Source organism: Chelonia mydas, chromosome 1 (genome assembly GCF_015237465.2).
Source record: "Chelonia mydas isolate rCheMyd1 chromosome 1, rCheMyd1.pri.v2, whole genome shotgun sequence".
Taxonomy (NCBI): Eukaryota; Metazoa; Chordata; order Testudines; family Cheloniidae; genus Chelonia; species Chelonia mydas.
In genome coordinates, this window is record NC_057849.1 from 161,564,360 (window position 1) to 161,584,840 (window position 20,481).

Consider the following 20,481-nt stretch of genomic DNA (forward strand, 5'->3'; position numbering starts at 1 on the left):
TAATAGAATGATTCCATCAACAACTCTAAAGAGATACCATTAACTTAAAAATCACATCTGTCTGATTTTTTTTCCCTCCTATTACTGTTATAAGTAACATCTAAAATTATTTTGGAGTTCGAGAAAAAATAATTTTTTCTGCTTGTTCAGTTTTACTTTTTGCATTTGCTAGCACCTGAATAGTCTGCTTCAGTCTTTGACATACTCTTTTTAAACACGGAAGAGAAAAATATTAAATAGGAAAATGTAGTAGTAAAACTAGCAAAATTGGTGGAGGGATTCTAGGGGCAGGCACAATTTGTAACGGGTTTTTTTTCAAACTGATTTGTTTTCAAGTTAATCATGTCCCTTTAAGATTTGAATTACTGCTCTATGACCATTTCATAACATCACACTTTTATTTAGCTATAAAATTAAGATTACACAGATATGAGGTCAGTCTTTTGCTTTAGTGTTCAATTCATGTTTATGTTCAGTGCACTTTATTGCACATAGACTTGTTCCTTTTTATATGGCTAAAGAGTAGGAAATGTAAACTGGATTTCCATCTTTGACATCATTCCTAAAACACCTTTTGTGTTCTTTCCTTTACACCCTTTCACTTGTGCTCTTTAATCTTAACTAGTCATACGCTAATGTTGATGAAATCAGCTTGTCCAACACCATTCTCCTTTCCACTACCACGCACATCAGCATCCATCCTCCAGGAAAAAACCTACAGCTCTTTCAGTGAGGCCTACAGCTTCCTTGCTTGTTACTGCTTGAGATCTGAAGCACCAACTGTTCTATTAATTTAAATATCACTGTCGGAGGGGATGGTTCAAACTGTGAGCACTAGCCCTTTGAAATCTAGGTATTACATTGTTAGACTTAATCTTGAGTAACAGTATACTGTTGTTGTAGCTGCGTTCGTCCCAGGATATTAGAGACAAGGTAGGTGAGGTAATATCTTTTATTGGGCCAACTTCTGTTGGCAAAAGAAACAAGTTTTCAAGCTTACACAGAGTTCTGCTTCAAATTTGGGAATTATTTTGTTTTTGTTTTTGTTTTTTTTTTATCCAGACCTGAAGAAGAGCTCTGTGTAAGCTTAAAAGTTTATTTCTCTCACCAACAGAATTTGGTTCAATAAAAGTTATTACTTCACCCACCTTTTCTCTTGACTGTAACAATATGTCAGTTTTTCTCATCACTGGGATTATCACATGTCCTCAGTATATCCTATAATGCAGATTATAAGAAGTATGGAAAAAAATCAAATTTTTCCATTTATGATACAATGCAAGCTTGAGAACAGGTGCTGGTTCATACAGAACATACACATGTAAAATTACATTAAGGCATTGATCTCTCTCATTTGAAATCAGTCTTGAACCCAGGATACATCTAGTAGTGTATTTTATTTATTCTCTTGCCACTTTCATTTCAGTTTCAATGCCTAAACATAAAAGGAGCGAGAACAGAGGGAATGGAAATAAAAATGTAATGACAAAACTGGAATCGGTTTAACAAAACTAGAAAAGTAACAATAAAATTGCAAAGGGGAAAAAAAAGAATTGAGAGACTTCTAGTTCCTAGAACTATCAATCTGTTGTTTGTTTGGTTTTTTACTGTACTCTGTACATTTTAGCTGTTGGTCTCATACATTGGGCTGGGGGGAAGCATTTTGCAAATTGTTTTGGTGAATTTGAATGAACTAGGTCTATTGAATGACAGAACAGTCTCCTTCTTGACATTTCCTCTACAGACCCGCATTGTAGGAGTGGCATGCCAACACATATGTCCTTGGAGACTTTTAAAGCAGTAAGTGACCGTTAGGGAGCATGTGCATGTCCCTGAAACCCTACGTACAATAAACTGCTGATATAAATGCCCTATCCCTTAGCTCAGGCAGGGGCAAACTTTTTGGCCTGAGGGCCACATCGGCGTTCCAAAACTGTATGGAGGGCCAGGTAGGGAAGGCTGTGCCTCCCCAAACAGCCTGCCCCCTCCCACTTCTCACCCCCTGACTGCCTCCCTCAGAACCCCCCCATCCACACACCCCTTGCTCCTTGGCCCCTGACCACCCCCTTCTGGGACCCCCCCACCTCTAACTGCCCCCTGGGCACCCCACCCCCTATCCAGCCCCCCCCGATGTCCCCTGACTGCCACCCCCAAACCTTTCCCCCATCCAACTGCTCCCTGACCGCCACCCCCAAATCTCTGCCCCATCCAACCTCCCCCTGACCCCTCCCCCCCAGAACCTCCTGCCCCTTATCCAACCTCCCTGCCCCCTTACCATGCTGTTCAGAGCAGCATGTCTGGCAGTTGTGCCGCCTGGCCGGAGCCAGCCACGCTGCTGCACTGCCTGACAGGAGCTCGAAGCCCCGCCACCCAGAGCGTTGGCAGCACGGCGAGCTGAGGCTGCAGGGGAGGAGCTGGGGCCTAGGCCGCCCCAGCTGGGAGCTCAAGGGCTGGGCAGGACAGTCTCACAGGCTGTAGTTTGCCCACCTTTGCCTTAGCACCTCCATCAACATGAGCAGTTATTAAATTAATTTATTCTCTTTCTATATGGAGTGTTAGCTTAGATATATTTGTATAGAACCTAAAATTAGTCTAAAGCTATTAGTGTAGCTATTATGCCAAGAGTTCCAAAAATAGGAGCCTAAAGCTAGGCTCCTACATCCATATTTAAGCATCTGAATAAAGAGACCTGATTCTCAAAAGTGTTGAGCACCCAGCAGCTCCTGTTGTCCTCCCTTGAAAGTCTCTTCCACTAAAGAAGATGAAGGCTCCTAAAGGGATTTTTCAGCCTTGTCTAGTCTGCTAAGTCAGAAGTGCTGCCCGATGTGGATCTGGACGCTTTCTTGGAGGAAGAACCAGTTCGGCTTCTAAGCTGCTACTTATACCATAGCTCCTGATGAGGCTGTCTTGACTGCTTTCTCCTCTCTTCTGAGGGGCAGCAGGGCCTTTTAAGACCTGGTAGGCAAAATGGCATCCTGCTTTGGATATTCCTGTAGCAGCTTTGGTCAGCACAATACGCTTGCTTTAGTCTGTCCAAAGGAGTGTTGAATCCACCTGTCTCTGTGGCCTCAGTCTCTGAATGGCTGTAGGTTTTTTGACATGGTGATAAAAATGTCTGCATTGGGTCTGCACTAGCTCACTCAACAGTGCAGTGGCACCAGTGCTAAACTAATGCCAGGAAAATCACTTGTGTAGACAAGGCCCAGGTGTGAAAGACTCCTCCCTGTTCTATCCCTTTAGATAACATTTCTGCTTCTTTTAGCATATACCATTCTAGTAAACCTGAAGGTTACAGTGGAAATAGCCTGTAATTAATAGCTTTGATATATCTTTCTTTTTTTCCTCTGTATTACTCTTATATACACATTTTTCCTTGGGCAAGAGTGAGCTGTCTTCCTAATATCTTTAAAGAGATCATCATTAATATTAGTGTGGGTTGGACTTTTCACTGGAATGGAAAAACTTGGTGCAGTTTGGAAATATAAAGTCAGACAGAGAACTGCAGAAGTGTAACAGGAGCAGGAGAAAATAGCTTGTGCTGGTGAAAAGTGGCACCCAGATTCTCCCTTTGAGTACCATTACGTATATGACAAGCAAAAGGAGTAGTAAACAGTTTCTACTTAGCCAGTACCTACACAATATTTGTGGTTGTATAATATAAGAACACAAGTGTATACCCTCCTGTTTTAATATCTGGTAGACCATTTTCCCCTCTACCTTTAAGTACAGCCTGTTTCCCTTGGTGCTTGATGTAGGTAGGTAGACCTTCCTTTTTTCTAAAGCTTTATTAGGCTCACATTCTGCCCATCTTGTTTGAAGCATTTGGAATTTGCCAGACTCCCATTATCGGATAAATACAGCTGCTGCCCAGGCCATGCCAACCATTTTATTTACATATCGGATAAATGCAGTATTGTTGCAAAACAGCATCTTGTTAGTTTTAGTGATTTTTTTTCCCTCCCAGTGTTGACATCAGTCCTACAGCACTCCCTGCAGGTCAAAAGCGTAAATATATAGACATTGATTCCAGTTTGAAATTGCAAATTAAAAAAAAAATCATTCTGTTTATATTTTAAATTACCCCTTTGTGAACACTTTTTGCAATGAAAGAAAAGAGTTGTCGCTCCCACCTCAGGACATGACTGGTGTGAGATATAGGTGCGTGGTACTAACAAGATGTGCGTACAGTGAGTAGTATTTGTAGGCGTGCGGGTTTGGCATAAGGTACACTTGTGTGTGGTGTATGTACACTGTGCAGATGGTATACCTATGGCTGGGTCAGAGAAGTGAGGTGCACATAGGGTGTGAATATAAAATGCACGCAAATGTCCTGCGTGTATGCAAGATTCAAATTAGAGGGTATACTGTACACCTTACTCCAGCCACTGTTCTGGGCGCCAGGGTTTAAGCTTTAATTCGTTTAGAAAAGCATCGACTGGATGCAAAGAAAACTTTCAAACGTGAACCAAATGTTACCGATGCGGGGGCGTCGGCCGCCGTTAGGAGGCAGCGCTGGGGGAAGTGAGAGTCGCCGCTCGCGTCAGCCCCGGGCGTGGCCGGGGGAGGCTCGGAGGCGCCGGTCCGCCCCGGGGCGGGGCTCGCCGCTTTGCGCGCCAGAATTCGGAGCCCGGGTCCCGCCGCCAGCGCCCGGCCCGGCCCCGCCATGTGCGCTGCGGTGCCTGGCTACTCGCCCGGCTTCAAGAGGCCGCCGGAGACGCTGCGGCTGAAGCGGAAAAGGGCCCGGAGGAGCGAGGCGGCCGCCTCCCCGCCCTGCCCCCGGGCGGACCCGGCCCCCACCCCTCGCCCTTTCCCCAGACCCGGGCGGCGCAATCCCTTCTCCAGCCTGGACAACGCGCCGCGCCCCGGCACCGGCCCGCACCGCCCCCTGGGCTTCCCCGAGCTGCAGGAGCAGCGGCCCCCGCCGGGGAGCCGGACCCCCAAACACCCCCTCTGGCAGGTACCGACCCGCCCGCGCTACAGGGCCCCCGCCCCCAGGGGCTTGGCTGGGTGGGGTCGGGTTTGCTCCCCAGGCCCCGCTAGCAGACGGGGGGGGAGCGCTGAGAGGGCCGGTGTGGTCGAGTGGACGCAGCAGTGGGCTGGGACTCAGGAGCCCGGGGTTGTGCCCCTGGTCGCTGTCCCCCGCTGAGCTTTGGGTTCCCCCCCGCTGGGGTGGTAGGCTGACCTTTGCAAAGCCCTTTGGGTAGGTCTGCAATGCCGTAGAAGACCCCTAGTAGGGTGACGGGCTCCCCGGCCTCAGGCTGCCGGGGTGCACGATTGCGGTGTAGACGCTTGAGCTGGAGCCCAGGCTCTGAAACCTGGTCTGGGGAGGGTGTCCCAGAGGCTGAGCTCCAGCCCAAGCCCAAAACATCCCCACTGCAATTTTGTAGCCTCTTAATCTGAGTCCTGCCAGCCTGAGTCAGCTGACACAGGCCAGGTGTGACTGTGCCACTGGTCTCTTACGGCTGTGTTGACGTACCATTTGAGATCTGCAGATAAAAAGAGCTAGGAATTATCGATAGCGCTAGAGTTGATTGAGATGCCTTTATTTTTGTAAAAATGATGGGAGGTTTTGGGGTGCGGTGGAGTGGGGTTAGAATCAGCACTGGCAATTTCCCAGGAAAAACTAGTTTAGGACCGGGTGCTGGTAAATACTGGCCTAAATCCAGTTGAAATCAGGAAACTGGGGGAAAGAATTGCATCAGGGTCCAGCAGTTTGGTAAAGGTAGAATGAATCTCTTCAAACTTTGGGTACATCCATTAGTAACTGACAGGTTCAGAAAGCTGCTACAGAATGCTGGATGGCCAAATGGACCTGGACTGATAGTCTGAAACTCTGCATGCTTCTGATTGCTTAATGCTTCTAGCCTACAACCCTGCATTATTGCCATTTTCATACAATCAAGTGTTTTTGATTTTTGTTTATATAATATTGAAAACTGAAATATGAGTGGACAGGTACAACTTCCTTGAGAAAATACCAAACCAAAGTGTATACAGACATTCTGATGTTCAGTATTATAATTACATATATTAAGCCCATTGCAGTTTTACTTTTTATTTATACAACCCTAAATTAATATAGTGACTTATGTAATCACAGTTTGAACGAGTACTTGTGGCACCTTAGAGACTAACAAATTTATTAGAGCATAAGCTTTCGTGGGCTACAGCCCATTTCATCGGATGCATAGAATGGAACATATAGTAAGGGGTGTGTGTGTGTGTATATACATATACACACACACACAGATAACTTATCTGTATGTGTATATATCTTACTATATGTTCCATTCTATGCATCCGATGAAGTGGGCTGTAGCCCACGAAAGCTTATGCTCCAATAAATTTGTTAGTCTCTAAGTTGCCACAAGTCCTCCTGTTCTTTTTGTGGATACAGACTAACACAGCTTCTACTCTGAAACCTGACAATTTGAATATGTAACTAAAACTAAATATAAGGTAGTATGCATTAGCTAAACAGGTTTTTAAAATAGAAAATGCCGTCAACTGGGACTAACAAATTTTTCCTAGGGCAGTAAATACTGTGATTTTACCTAGTAAAGGTTTCAGAGTAGCAGCCGTGTTAGTCTGTATTCGCAAAAAGAAAAGGAGTACTTGTGGCACCTTAGAGACTAACAAATTTACATGAAGTTGATAGATTTCCACTCCATACGGCTAAATTCAGTGCCTTGCATAATGACAGGTTTCAGAGTAGCAGCCGTGTTAGTCTGTATTCGCAAGGTGCCACAAGTACTCCTTTTCTTTTTACCTAGTAAAGTCCACCTCTAGTAAATACCATCCCATCCCTGGTTGGAATTTTTTTTTCCCTCTGAAGGGAAAAAAGTGAGTCAAGTGGTGGTTGGGACCTAAAAGACACCTTTGCTTTTGTCCTTTTTAAAAAAAAAAAAAAATTCAGTCAAAGCCACTTGGTTTGCCCTCTTTTCTCCCCTCTTCCCGCCCACCCCAAAAGAAGGGGGGCAGCAAACTGGTGGGCAAAAAGTTGTCAACCACTTTAAATCCACGCCCAGAGAGCACTGCATACCCCTGGACCTAGTGAAATCTCAGAAGGGGAAAGAAATATATTCTCCTACTGGAATTAACACCCTGTCCTGGTGTCATGTACCTATCTTTCAGGCTATTTAGTCTGTAAATCTAACTTTACCCCAGATAGGCTCCATTATGAGTAATGGTTGGAGAAGTGTCTAGTGGGGTAATGCTGTTTTGTGAACTACTTACAAGGCTTTTTAAAGCTTTCAGTCATATGTAGAATTAAAGCCACTTTTTATACAATTTAAGAAACCCTTTTTGGTAGGGAGAAGGAGGTTCCACTAGATTATCTGTTAAGGTTGTGGGGGAGGGGTGTTGCACAAAAGTATTGTGCCTGTGTATAAAACAATTAAAGGAACAGGAAAATTTGCTTGTTGCTCTCATTTAGTGTACTCCATACTATACAAACACAAAGGAGGATGTGTGTATTCAGTAGTGCAATCTTTAATCATTCTCAAGCTATTTGGCTGAAGAAAGGGACTCTCAGAGCCCAAACTTTCCAATACATTTGGAGTACAATTTAAGAAAATCACTAAACTTACAAATGTATTTACATCTGCAAAATGCCTTTTAATTGTTGCCACCAGAGGGTGAAATATTCTAATATGTGCTATTTATAATGGTCAGTTTTAAATATCTCATGAAATTACACTTAAAGATCAGCCTTAAAACAAAATTGTCAATTTAACTCTCAACTTTGCTGTACTTTAGATTAAGTTGATAACTCTTTCTTTAGTTTTTAGATCCTATTCAAGAAAATAAATCCACCTGGAAAGAAGAGTGTTCTGAAAGAGCAGATGTTACCACATTAACCAATGTAGGAAGCCATAAATATGGTTTTTGGGGTGTTCAACATTTCATCATGCACAAAAAGCTTACATTTTGTCTTTTTCTGTAGGTTTGTGTTCAGTGTCATTACTAGAATGTTACAATTGTAGGACTTTTTCTTAGAATGCCTTGAAGTTCAGTATTAAGTTGACACCAACTTAAAATTCATGTTTTTTCTGAAATCTTTACTACTGTTACTTGACACATGTACATTTACTGTAGCGGAAAGAGATTAGAAAAATTATTTTAAATTTGTTTACTTTGCGCTTCTCACAGAAACGTCTAAAACAGTTTTGTCTGCTTGTATAGTCATTCACGTTCCCTGTTGTCCCTATTGGTCTTTCAGTGCTGTAACAGAAGAGAGAGAAACCCCTAAAAAAATTAATAAAATGTAAAACTACGAACATTGATAACCGACTGAAGCAAGGTGTAATTCCTGAAACTAACTTTTTGAAGCTGACTAGATTTCCAGTTTTATGCAGTGTTGTTGCTGTGTTAGTACCAGGATATTAGAGAGACAAGGTAAATGAGGTAATACCTTTTATTGGACCAGCTTCTGTTGGTAGGAAAGACGAGCTTTTGAGCTTACACCGAGCTCTTTCAGAACAAGAAGAGCTCTGTGGAAGCTCGAAAGCTTATGTTTTTCACCAGTAGAAGTTGGTCCAATAAAAGATATTACCTCCCTCACCTTTTCTCATTAGATTTATTTTGCATGTGTGTTCCTCTGCAGTGACTAAGTACTGGGTGCTGTTATATTTACTGTCATAGCAATCAATGTGTAAGGAATGCTTCTGTCCAGTGTAATAAAGGTAAAAGTTGTTTTTGCAAGGACTTCCATGCTTTGCATGGTCTACTGTACTTCAGAGCTCATATAACATAATTTTCCTATCTGTGGTCCATCAATTCCTGTATCTTATGTGCTTGCCAGTATCAGGTGCTTTAAATAAAAGTGCAAGAAACCCCCATAGTGGCCAATTATGAAATAACCTTTTCCATGAGGAAAAAACTTCTCCTAACCCATGTCAGTGGTTGGCTTATGCCTTGAAGCATGAGTTCTGTATGCTTTCCAAAAACACTGGCTGATAGTTTTTAGATGAAAAATATTTTTCTTGTATTTTGACTTTACATTATTTCTATTTTGTAAGGATCTTCATGTACCTGTTTCCATACCTGATGTTTCCTCCTCACCAAGCACAGAATTTCCTGCAGACTGGAGTATTAAAACTCGACTTCTGTTCACTTCTTCTCAACCTTTTACTTGGGCAGAGCATTTAAAGGCACAAGAAGAGGCTCAAGGATTTGCCCAGCACTGTAGAGCAACATCAGTCAATTTCCCACAAAGCATACAGGTAATCATTCTCCTGTAATCATGTTAAATATAATGGAGATACTGGGAGTTGAGGATTTATTGTTGGGGTTTGGGGGTTTTTTTTAAGTTCTTGTGTACACTGGGAATATCCCTTATTGAGCAACTGGTGTAAGTGCACCAGTGCTGACCACCTACTGCAGAAAAAGGAAAGTCAGGGTTTGCAACAATTGTGAAGTTCTTAAATTAAGGTTTATACCTTCAACTGGGTGTACAACGGTGCAAACAGTACTGGTGCAGTTCCCTAGTTGCTGCCTACCACTTACTGAATTGGGGCTATTCACTAGAGTAGACAAGGCCTTAGGTTTATGTGTAAAATAAATGCTTGAAGTGCCGGAAAGGGAGACTGTCCAGCTCTCTGAGAAGAAAGATATTACCAATCTTATTAAACACTGTGTTTGGAATCTAGGAACCAAAGCTGTCCACGGAACTCCGCTGTGCATTCCAGCAAAGTCTTATTTATTGGCTTCACCCTTCACTGCCATGGCTACAGCTATTCCCTCGTATTGGAGCAGATAGAAAAATAGCTGGAAAGACTAGTTTTTGGTCACATGATGAAACACTGCAACAAGTTCTAATGAGCGAGTGGTAAGTTGAACTGACGAATTTCTGGATTTGGTAAACCCAAATACATAATTAAATTAAAATACAGTAATCTAAGTATTTGTTGTCCTCATTCCTGTGGAAAACGCTTTCTTTCACATTTATCCTTTTGAGGGTCGCTGTATTTGCAAATACAGAATGTGGCATCCCTTCTGTTGAGCTGCAGAACTGCCTCAAAGCAGTGCCTCAAAGAGACCTCGCATGATGGTGACATCATCACCCTACTCTGTATAAGGGATTGTGCGTGCATACCCCAAAGGCCTCAGTTTCTTTGCCACCACTAGAGAAAGCAAACAGACCTGGCTTGTGTCCTCAGGCTAGATCTTCCCTTAGTCAAACTTACAAGAAAATAAGATGATGGTGTATAGTAGGATAGGATAGTTTAGTATACATAGCTTGCCCTTATCTCAAGAGCCTTTGGCCCCTTTCTAGGGTCATGTCAAGGCCAGAGCCCCATAAAGGTTTCAAGAGGCGTACCTCCTACCTCCAAATTGTACTAGAGACTGTCACTCATGTCTGGTGCCTTCCACAGCTGAACCAAGATTTACTCGATGACCTACTGTGCAGTTTCCCACACCTTCACTCCCCACACTGGAATGGGGAGACATTTGAGTCTCCAGATTCATTTGGCTTCTCAATGTCTACAGCCTGATACTCTGGCCCTGTTGGAGGTACCTAGACCAGTCTTCTTGCTGAGGCTCTCTGACACAAGACTCACTTTGCCAGTCCAGCCTCTCTGCTGCCTTCTATCGTGGGCCCAAGATGGAATCTCTTCTGCCTTGTTCTAGGAGCAAATCCTTTATCCAGCGCTGCTGGGAAATCAAAAGCAGCACCCAAGACCAAACTGGCACTGCCTCTGAAAGCATCCATCGCCTTGGCGATGACACAAGAACTGACCACCACACAGCCTACTCCTCATTCAGCACTGCTGCCCTTAACATTGACTCCAAATCTCTCCTCCACTGCAGATACCCCTCTACGCAGGTGCCTGTTGGGAAAAGGCAATAGAAGAGGAAGCTCATCTTCTACTTCTGCCCCTCTTGTGAGATGAAAGGAACATCCCTCTTCTTCTTTCATACTTTCCAACCCACAAGGGCTTTGGAGATTAACTGCACGACTGTCACCTCTTCTCCACAATTCTCTGGAGCCAGGCATCTCCGCGCCCATTAACTTGGATTCTTCTCTGATTAAGGGCAAACCAGTCTTCTCTCTCCCTACAATCTCCAGTTTCCTGAAGGGCATGGTGAATGCATTTCCCCCACCACTTTTAGGGAGCCTCTGCTGTTGTGGGACCTAAATCTTGTCTAACAAAGCTAATGGGCCCTTCCCATGTGCCTTTAGTGTAAGTGTCTCAAGCATTTGTAGATCAAATTGGCCTTCCTGAGAGCAGATACAGTTGGTAGGAGAGTTAGTGAGTTTAGGGCTTTGTGGACCACAGTGTAAAGGTTTGGTGGTCAAAGACAAGTGGGCCATTAGGCCCATCCCAGCTTCATGTCTAAGGTGATCTGAGGTTCCCATCTATCAATGTTTTCCCTTCACCGTGTTGTTTGTAATAGACCCCATACCTACCCAAGGGAACTTACCTCCATACCCTTGATGTAGTGAGGGTGCTCTTTTGTTCTCCAGAAAAGACCATGGCCTCTCGAAAATCTAATGGGTTTTTTAATCACATATGTGGAGAGATGCCAAAGAAAGCCCATTAGCAAACAGACTCTCACTGGTTAAGGAGATGTATAGATATTAGCTAGGAATCCAGTACCTCCTGGTTTAAAGACCTACTCCATGAGAACCACCACCGTGTCAGTAGCAAGCATTATGAAGGTTCCCAGGGTAGAGTCACGCATAGGAGCGACTTGGAGTTTGATGCACTTTCACCAGATACTGCTCCTTGGATTTAGCATTGTATTCCAATTCCTAGTTTGGGAGAACAGTGCTACAGTCCTTTTTAGTTAAAAACTCCTCACTGTCTGCCATCCTGATGAGGCACTGCTTGCTAATCTCCCAGAGGGGGAATGCACAGAGACTTTCTAGGAAGAAAGGTTACTTACTGATAACTGTTCTGGGTTTGCACTGACAGTCCTCCCACCTTCCTCTTTACCTTGGAATTCTAATTAACATCAGGCCTCTCTGGTTTGGGGGAAGAAACTGAGTCAGATGGGGGATTGCACTCCCTTGTGTAAAGTAGGCTGATGACCCTCATGTGAGGTCTCTCATTGTCTTTCCCAATGGACATAACTTTATCAAAGAGACAAGGTAGGTGAGGTAATATCTTTTATTGGACCAACTTCTGTTAGAGAGAGACAAGTTATTGAGTTTACACAGAGCTCTTCTGCAGGTCTGAAAAACTTACTACACAGCTAAGTACAAGGTGGAACAGATTGTTTAGCATACATCGTTAACACACACACTTCAAGGAACCATTCGAGGTGAAATGGCTTGTCTCTTTCGCCAACAGAAGTTGGTCCAATAAAAGATATTACCTCACCCACCTTGTCTCCCTAATATTCTGAGATCCAAACAGCTATAACAACACTGCATACAACTCTATCAAGGCAGTTTCACAGCTTATCACCAGGGACACCATATTTCTACAGGTGTAAATACAGAGGCAACTCTTGAACAATAGTTACTACAATAGAATCCATATCTTACAAACTAGTGGGGATTGAGGAGGTCTTAAAAGTGAACATCTCAAAATTACCATAGGTACAGTGTATAAGTTGCAGTATGGTGCATTGCTTTCTTGGCCTTCGAACCACTGCAAAGCAACTTCTGATGCATTGAAATGTGAAAAGATACTGACTTGTTCTTCATAGACACCACTTTCATTCATGATTAGTTTTGTCCCCCTAACTCGCCCTCCCCCCACCCCCTGGGAAAAATGGTTCATAAAACTGATCATTCGTAAGATAGGTGTTTGTAAAATTTGAAGTCCTACTGTAGTAACCAACCTCTCTTTCTCATGGCTACATAAAGCAGACATGCAAAGCTTTTATAAAATCCTTTTATCATAGTAAAGGGAGCTGAATACTCTCAATAGGCAGTCTTAAGACTCTACAGCTAACTTGTTGTGTTGAATGCCTTTCCAAGCCTAGCTGTTGATCTGAGAGAATTTTGCAAAACTATTAGTAAATTTCCGTTAATGCTTTATGGGAATTAATACACTAAGGAGTAAACTTCTCAAAAGAGCTCAGCACCCACGATCAGACTTTATCAAAAGAGCTCAGCACAGTGGATGATAACTCCTGAAAATCTAGCCCTAGGTGTTCCAAGACCACCTATTTCAAACCTGATCATACAAGGTGCATGTTATCTAAAATACCATAAAACTAGACATTTTATGGAGTATTTTATATCAACCTATTTGAGATCCAGGTGGTTGTTGTAGCAGGTGGCAGTAGTTTAAAAAATGTCTTACAGAATGGTCATTAATTTTATAACTTCTCTTTCCTCTAATCTGCAGGTCTGTCAGTTTTACTTCCCTATATAATCTTCTCAAAGCCAAGCTGTGTCCCTATTTCTATGTTTGTACCTACCAATTTACTGTGCTGTTTCGTGCAGCAGGCCTTGCAGGAAGTGATGTGATCACAGCTGTTGTTTCCCCCACAACCAGGGGTTTAAGGGAAGCCATGAGAAATGAAGGTAAGACAGAGTTCCTTCCAATAAGATTTAACTGTGTTAGAACATGAGTTTTGTATGGTATTTATGTATATAAACCATTCATTTGCTTACCTTTCCTACTCAGGCATAGAATTTTCTTTACCTTTGGTAGAAGAAACTAGGAGCAAGACTCAGAAAAACTCTGAAACAAACTTGGATACAGAAGTTAACAGTCCTGAAACAGGCAAAAACACTGAAGATGGAGAGTATGTAACAAAACTGTCTGTGTCTAGAATTTAAATGCACTTGCCACTGCCTAGACAATTTAATAGATATTAACGTGGAGTATTTTAACCATCTGAATCTGTTTTTCCTAGGGAACAAGGAGTGAGTGATGATGAAAGTTTCTCTTGGCTTGAGGAGATGGGAGTCCAAGACCAGATTAAAAAGCCAGATGCAATTTCTATCCAACTGTATCCTTTGAGTACCAGAATATACTATATCAAAAACATGCATTGGAGTACTTCATTTCTCTGTGAAGGTCTGTGGTTTTTAAATCGTAGTCCATCAATGACTGTGCAATAATGACAGGTTTCAGAGTAACAGCCGTGTTAGTCTGTATTCGCAAAAAGAAAAGGAGTACTTGTGGCACCTTAGAGACTAACCAATTTATTTGAGCATAAGCTTTCGCGAGCTACAGCTCACTTCATCGGATGCATACTGTGGAAAGTGTAGATCTTTTTATACACACAAAGCATGAAAAAATACCTCCCCCCACCCCACTCTCCTGCTGGTAATAGCTTATCTAAAGTGATCACTCTCCTTACAATGTGTATGATAATCAAGGTGGGCCATTTCCAGCACAAATCCAGGGTTTAACAAGAATGTCTGAGGAGGGGGAAAGGGTAGGAAAAAACAAGGGGAAATAGGTTACCTTGCATAATGACTTAGCCACTCCCAGTCTCTATTCAAGCCTAAGTTAATTGTATCCAATTTGCAAATGAATTCCAATTTTCATGCTTTTTGTGCAATAATGATGATTCTGTAGAATTTTCAGTTAGTGATACACTTTTTACAGTAAGTGTTCATAAATGCTGTATCTCCTTCTGTACTTTTAACACTGCGACTTTGCTTTTTTTAAAGCAGCAAATATTGTTACAGGATCACTAAGCGACTACACTTTTAATTGTACCAAATATTTATGTAGATTCTATCACATTATAAAACGTAATGAGTGAAAATATACCTGTTACTGACCTGCCTTCTGATTAGGCTGAGAGTAATAGTAACTGCATTCTCTCTTACCTGTGTGTTTAAAGTACATTTGCTTTTTATGGAAAAACTGGTTTCTGTCTCAAGCTTATCTGGTTATAAATTTTACCCAAGACTAGGCGGTATAGATTCCATGTAGCATAACAGAAATATAGTACCTGTTATACAGCTACAGGGTGGGCGCCTGTGATGAAATGATGTAAACAAATGTCAGTTCTAGGTTTTCTGTCAACTGGTATTTCTGCACATCCATGTCCAACCTATTATGGCGTATGTCTCTGTATTTGATGCGTTTTTATATTTTGATATAAGAACCAATTCCACCTGTTTCTGCCAAGATAAGGAATAATCAGCATACTTCACTTGTAAACCCATACATGGCAAGCTAGGTCAAATTTACTTTGTTCAACTGCCTTCTCAGTAATCTATATAGTACAGACCAGTGTGGCGATATCAACGACACTTCACCCCTACAGATCATAAGCTGTTTGTCACCTCCCAGAATGGTTCAGTAGGAAGACTTACTAGACAAGCTGAAGGTTTGGTTGAAGATATTTGTCTACACAAACTTACAATGTACTAGTACAAACCTAAAACTGGGAACAGTACTTTTTCACACTCCAAATTTTCTAATAAACACAAGAAAACTGTTTTAGTAAAGGCTCTCCCTGAAGAGCTGTTAAACTAAACAATTTTCCTTTAATGACCTGTTTAATTACAAAACAAACAATCTGGAAAACATTCCTTGCCTCATGATTTCAATAAAGTTTAGGCCTAAGCTATTTTTGAGTTCTTTACCTTTCCAGAGCAAATGTAAATTAGCATAGACTGCTGTTCAGTGAATTTTTACTTGACTTTAATTCTTGGTCTGGTGCATTTGATGCCCTTAAACTTCTTGTATGTTTCCTTTGACCCATATCAACATAGCCGTAAAGAGAAAAATGAAGTGCAAGTGGATCACAAGCCTGAATCTGTTGCGTTAGTGAAAGGAACAAACACATTCATGTTGCTGAACTTCTTGATAAACTGTAAGAGTTTAGTGGCTGCTGCAGGCCCTCAAGCAGGGCTCCCACCAACACTGTTGTCCCCAGTTGCTTTTCGAGGTGCAACAATGCAAACGCTCAAGGTAAAAAGCAAAGGAAAGAATGACTTTCTGGTGCTGTCTTCAGGAAGGGAAGGCTTTGTTCCTTCGCATATCTTTGTGTGGTTACTGCTCCTCTAGCGATATTTCTTAATGGTGCCATTTGTGCTGTATAATTTGATGTTGAATTAGCAGTTTAATTACAAACCTCTCTATTGGGGTTTCAGGTTGGTAGCACAGATTTAAAGGATTTGGAGCCTTAGTTGTACATAGTCTCACCTTCAAGACACAGGATTAAAACTATACTCGCCACTCCCACCCCCCCTTTCCCCAGTCACTACGGTCGCTAATTACATTCCCCATGCAGTTGCACACTCTACCTACCATATTGTGTAGTTTTCTTGTGTATGAGGGTTTAGTATATTATATAATAAAATCATACGATAGCTTATGCCTTGTAGAGCTATTGAATAACTTAATATCTAATTCATAAAGCACTTTGAGAACCTTGAATTAAAGCTAATGTTGAAGTAGATGAAAAATAAGATTTGTCACTAATCTTCATGTGTCAAACACTGAATATGTAATTTACTGTCTTCAGGCTCGAAGCATCAATGTGAAAACACCGGTTCACTCATGTTATAATGATATATTTAGCTTGGAGATCACAGGTCCCGTCATGCCTCATTGTCTGCATACTTTGACCATGCTGCTCAAATCTGCACAGAGGGGAGCTTTTTCTGCTGTATTATACACCCATGAGCCAACAGCAGTGTTTAACACTAATATAGAGAGAATCTTAAATAAGGTAAGTAGACTGAAAGGGTGTCTTCTATGTTAGGGTTAGTACTTTTTATCACTAGAAACAATAGACTAGTGAATGTGGGGGAAAAAACTGCTCTTCGCTTGGGATAATGGCTAACACCCATTTGTTGGACACTTTAGAGTAACCAGTTTACAAGGTTTTATCCGTGGTAGGGAGGAGGCTGGGATTCCGAGTCATAACAGTGGAAAAGCATGTATATTAAACTGATGGCTTTAACCCAGTCCCCATCTGCTACTCCACCGGTAGACTAGGCAGCTCTTCAGTATCTACTGGTCATTGGCACAAAAATGGGTATAAAATAGAATTAGTAGTTTGAAACAAATGCATCTTGCACACCTTTTGCGAAACTGAATTTCCACAGGAAACTACGTGCAAGGACCTCACTAAGTGTGGACTGCATCTTAAAACCTTGGATCAATTGATTCAACTTCCAACATTAGGAAAGTCTTCCATACGACTCCTAGAAATGAGAGACTATGCTTACACCTGGAAATCCTAAGTATGCTATTTTGGCTCATGAAATGAGACTAGTAGTCTTTGGTCAACACTCTACAGAAGCTATTGTGTACCAGGAGGGGAGAATCGCCTACTTGCGAAAGCTTTTGGATGTAGTGGAAAAGAACTTCTGTTGCACACATCATCACTCATAAGACAACTTCCAGTAGAAAAACAAATATTCTGAACAGTCCAGCAAGAACGCTGCCTCTTTCAAAACCTGCAACAGCTGCATTTGTCTTTAATGTTTTTAAATAAAATGTTTTATAAACAAGGTAATCTTGTGTTTTCTCCTGTTTCGGAATTAAGAGTGAGGGTTAGTATTTCCACCATTTTTAAGGCACAGAACTGTTAGAGGAACCACTTCTAGTTTCTACAGAAGGTGAAGTGGCTCCTATGCTAGTGGACACTGGAGGTCAGTAATTATTACTTGTTTCAGTATTAAAGAGACAATGATTGGATTAAACAGTAGTTGTCCTCATGCTTAAACCATGATAGCTAAATGAGTATATGTAATCATAAACCTTTACCTTTCATTAAAGATATAAAATGAGAAATTAATATAAGTATAAAAAGTTGTGACACTTATCCACCTACCAGTGAGAACTTAATTCCTTTACACTATGAAACAAAGCAAAAAAGAGTGGTACCCCTCCCAAGTAAAGTTTATTCTTAGCAGTAACTAAATGTAACTGGAAGCACCTAAAGTTCAAAGGAAGCACAGCTGTCATCTAAAAGGAAGGATTTCAATGCTATTGGTAAGATCTGTTGAATAAACTTATGTTCAGTAACAAACTGAATAGCTTTGTTCTGACATGCTATTTATTACACCACCTGCAATAGAATTTAAATATCAATCTGCTGTTTCGTTATGTAATGGTTCAGCTTTGGCAGAATACAGACTAAGATGTTCACTTGACAGGTAAATAGTCACTTTACGAGTACATTTTGAAAGGATTCAACAATGAAGAGTACACTATTAGTGATACCAGACTGAACCTGACAAGCCACAAGTGACTTTAACCTGTCAGGATGCTTTTACTATATTAACCAGTTGTAGTTGATGAAATAATACTTATTCAGTTTGTTTTCCTCACAGCAAAATGACTATTTCCCCTGTCATACTGTTTAAATATCAATATGTAGTACTATAGTAAAAGAAACACAATGAATTCACACTACTGTACCTCTTTTGGGTAATGCTGATTGCTAATGTGGCTTCTGAACCACGGAGGTCTGAGTATCAGTGCTCTAGGTTGATGTAGATAGCGGATATTGTCCTCCAACTTTAGCTGAAAGTAACTCTAAGAAACTGACACAGACCCTTGAAGAGCCATAGAATGCTTTTTACTACACAGATTTCTGGAAAACAGGCTCCTGCACTATAGATCATGAGCTCTTAAGATCAATATGTAGAACAGTGAAGAGGCTGCCCCATAGAAGTTGGAAAGTAGAAGTCGCTGTAGCTCTTGAATTTTAGCTTTGTGTAATTGTTCTCAATCCATGTAGGCTGGGGTGGTCTACCACTCCACTCCAGTAACATCACTAACCTTTAATTCTAATAAAGTGTCCTCACTAACTTTTTATGATACTTAGATGAGCAAATCTGATGGTAAAATGAGTTAAACAAATGGATGCATTTCAGGCACAGGCCTTTATGTATGACTTTAAAACAACTCTAACAGTTTAACTAGTTGAAAGTTACTTTAAAAGAGGTGATAATGCTTTTTTGGCATTTTATGCATAAATGCCTGAAAGGGTTGTTAAAACAAGCAGAGGTTTTAAACTTTAAAATCAGGCGTATCAAGTCTTCCCTGGTTGTAGAGGACTTGCTGCCATCTATATTGATTTCTCCACCTTTAAGCAGAACTAAGCTTGCACAGGTTACCTTAATTCTAGTATCTACTTTTGCAGTGCTTCCTTATTCCTTTAAGACTTTTATATGGAACTATTTAACCTAAACCAGCTCCTGTGAAAAGGTTCACTTTCTGTGTTGGGCAAAAAGGATAGTGTTGGGGCTTGTGAATTTGAACCCTCTTACATTGGAGTGTTCCTTTGCACATTATAGTAGAGTACAAGTTTTCATTGAATCATTTCTAGTCTAGCTTGATGTGAAGATCATCTTGGAACCAACCACAGCTCATCTTCCTGAACTAGGGCATGATTTTTCACAGATATATCCTGTATATCCACAGCTCCAATGGACTACAGCTGGAACAGTGCTGAGCACTTCTGAAAACAATACCTTATAAGCATCAAGTGGACAACTAGACAAACACACACACATTTAGTGGTCACCTCCCACAATCTTCTAGTCTACAGACCTAACTTCTGCAGCAAATGAAGCAGGGGCCCAATAACCAACAGCTTCATTCATTTAATGAGGTTAGGGGCCTGGTAGGGAGAAGGAAGCATGATTAAGTAATTAAGTTTACCTGTGCATTGTCTTTAATTCAAGCATTTCCTATTTGAGTGTCTCACTTTGCAACATGAATGGTCTTTGAACATAGGGTTTATTATTTTTAACTAGAATTTAAAAAAAAAAAATCAACCCCCTGTTGCCACTATTTTTTTAGAGGATAGCAGAGAACTGGATACAAGGCTTCCAGAGTTGGAGTGTGAATTAATAGAGCAGGGGACAGAGTTGGGACTCGTGCATGCTACTTTATTTTTAAGCAGTGCTTTACCTTTATAGTATTTATTCAGCTCTTTGTCAAAGCACTTTGTACAGGTGGTTACGGAGGAACAGTCCCAATTCACAAATAGCCTAGCAAAGCACACATTTTTATGTATTTTGCCGACAGACAAGCATGGATGGAACTCATCTGCCATATTAGACAGCTAGGTTCTATTCCCAGCTTTGACAAAGGTGACTTTATACTACACTTCTAGCCTTCAGTCACTCTATGACATGGGACATTGGTATTTTGTTCAATAAAAAGGTGCAAAGGATAGAGAATTGACATTAATCCATGGAAGAAATGGGACTAGAATTCATCTTCTGGCTCCTAGAGCAAAGCTCCTTCCCCTCAGACCAAAGGACAGCTTGATGCATAAGAGGAGCTCCATTTTGTCCCTGTGAATTTGTGGAGGTGTGTGCAGTTGACAGGATACAAGCTTTGAGGGGGGAAAAAAAATTTAAAGAAATAATTAAGCATACAAACTACTAGGCATGCGCAAACTACTAGGCCATTTTCTAAGATTTATAACTCAGCCATGTAAGATATGAGAACTATTTTCCCCCACTGCAAATCTGCAAACCCCCTACTGTCAACAGTTTAGAGCTATTTTTAAAAAGAGAAAAAGTGCCCATTTTTCCTACGCACCTTCGTTAGCAAAAACTGCCAAAATTTTGAATCAAAC

General features: G+C 41.4%; 2 protein-coding genes across 4 annotated transcripts in view; one reads left to right on the plus strand and one right to left on the minus strand.

The window, feature by feature from the left end:
• The first annotated feature begins 97 nt into the window (after nt 1-97).
• DONSON (DNA replication fork stabilization factor DONSON) lies at nt 98-17,392 on the plus strand. Of its 2 annotated transcripts, none has more exons than XM_037904804.2 (10): nt 98-1,800; nt 7,784-7,864; nt 9,021-9,224; nt 9,651-9,829; nt 13,308-13,486; nt 13,590-13,710; nt 13,822-13,917; nt 15,644-15,842; nt 16,399-16,605; nt 16,985-17,392. In XM_037904804.2, the coding sequence occupies exons 1-10, from the start codon at nt 1,765-1,767 to the stop codon at nt 17,120-17,122; spliced, it is 1,440 nt and encodes a 479-aa protein (XP_037760732.1). In that variant the 5' UTR covers nt 98-1,764; the 3' UTR covers nt 17,123-17,392. The 2 variants fall into 2 exon arrangements, with proteins under 2 accessions (XP_037760732.1, XP_037760726.1); XM_037904798.2 differs by lacking the exon at nt 98-1,800 and adding an exon at nt 2,246-4,957.
• A 2,370-nt stretch (nt 17,393-19,762) lies between these two features.
• The window catches only part of SON (SON DNA and RNA binding protein), a 62,289-nt gene continuing 61,570 nt past the window's right edge, over nt 19,763-20,481 (minus strand). For both annotated transcript variants that reach the window (XR_006283880.1, XR_005226187.2), the window contains exon 13: nt 19,763-20,235. The gene's annotated coding sequence lies outside the window, so the exon portion shown is untranslated. The remainder of the gene's footprint in view (nt 20,236-20,481) is intronic.

What these genes read in the sequence shown, in the direction of transcription:
- DONSON (XM_037904798.2), top strand. Translation starts at nt 4,664, where the DNA reads ATGTGCGCTGCGGTGCCTGGCTACTCGCCCGGCTTCAAGAGGCCGCCG. An exon ending in CCAAACACCCCCTCTGGCAG is followed by an intron (nt 4,958 to 7,783) that starts GTACCGACCCGC and finishes CTCTTTCTTTAG; the next exon opens with TTTTTAGATCCTATTCAAGA. An exon ending in CAACAATGCAAACGCTCAAG is followed by an intron (nt 15,843 to 16,398) that starts GTAAAAAGCAAA and finishes TACTGTCTTCAG; the next exon opens with GCTCGAAGCATCAATGTGAA.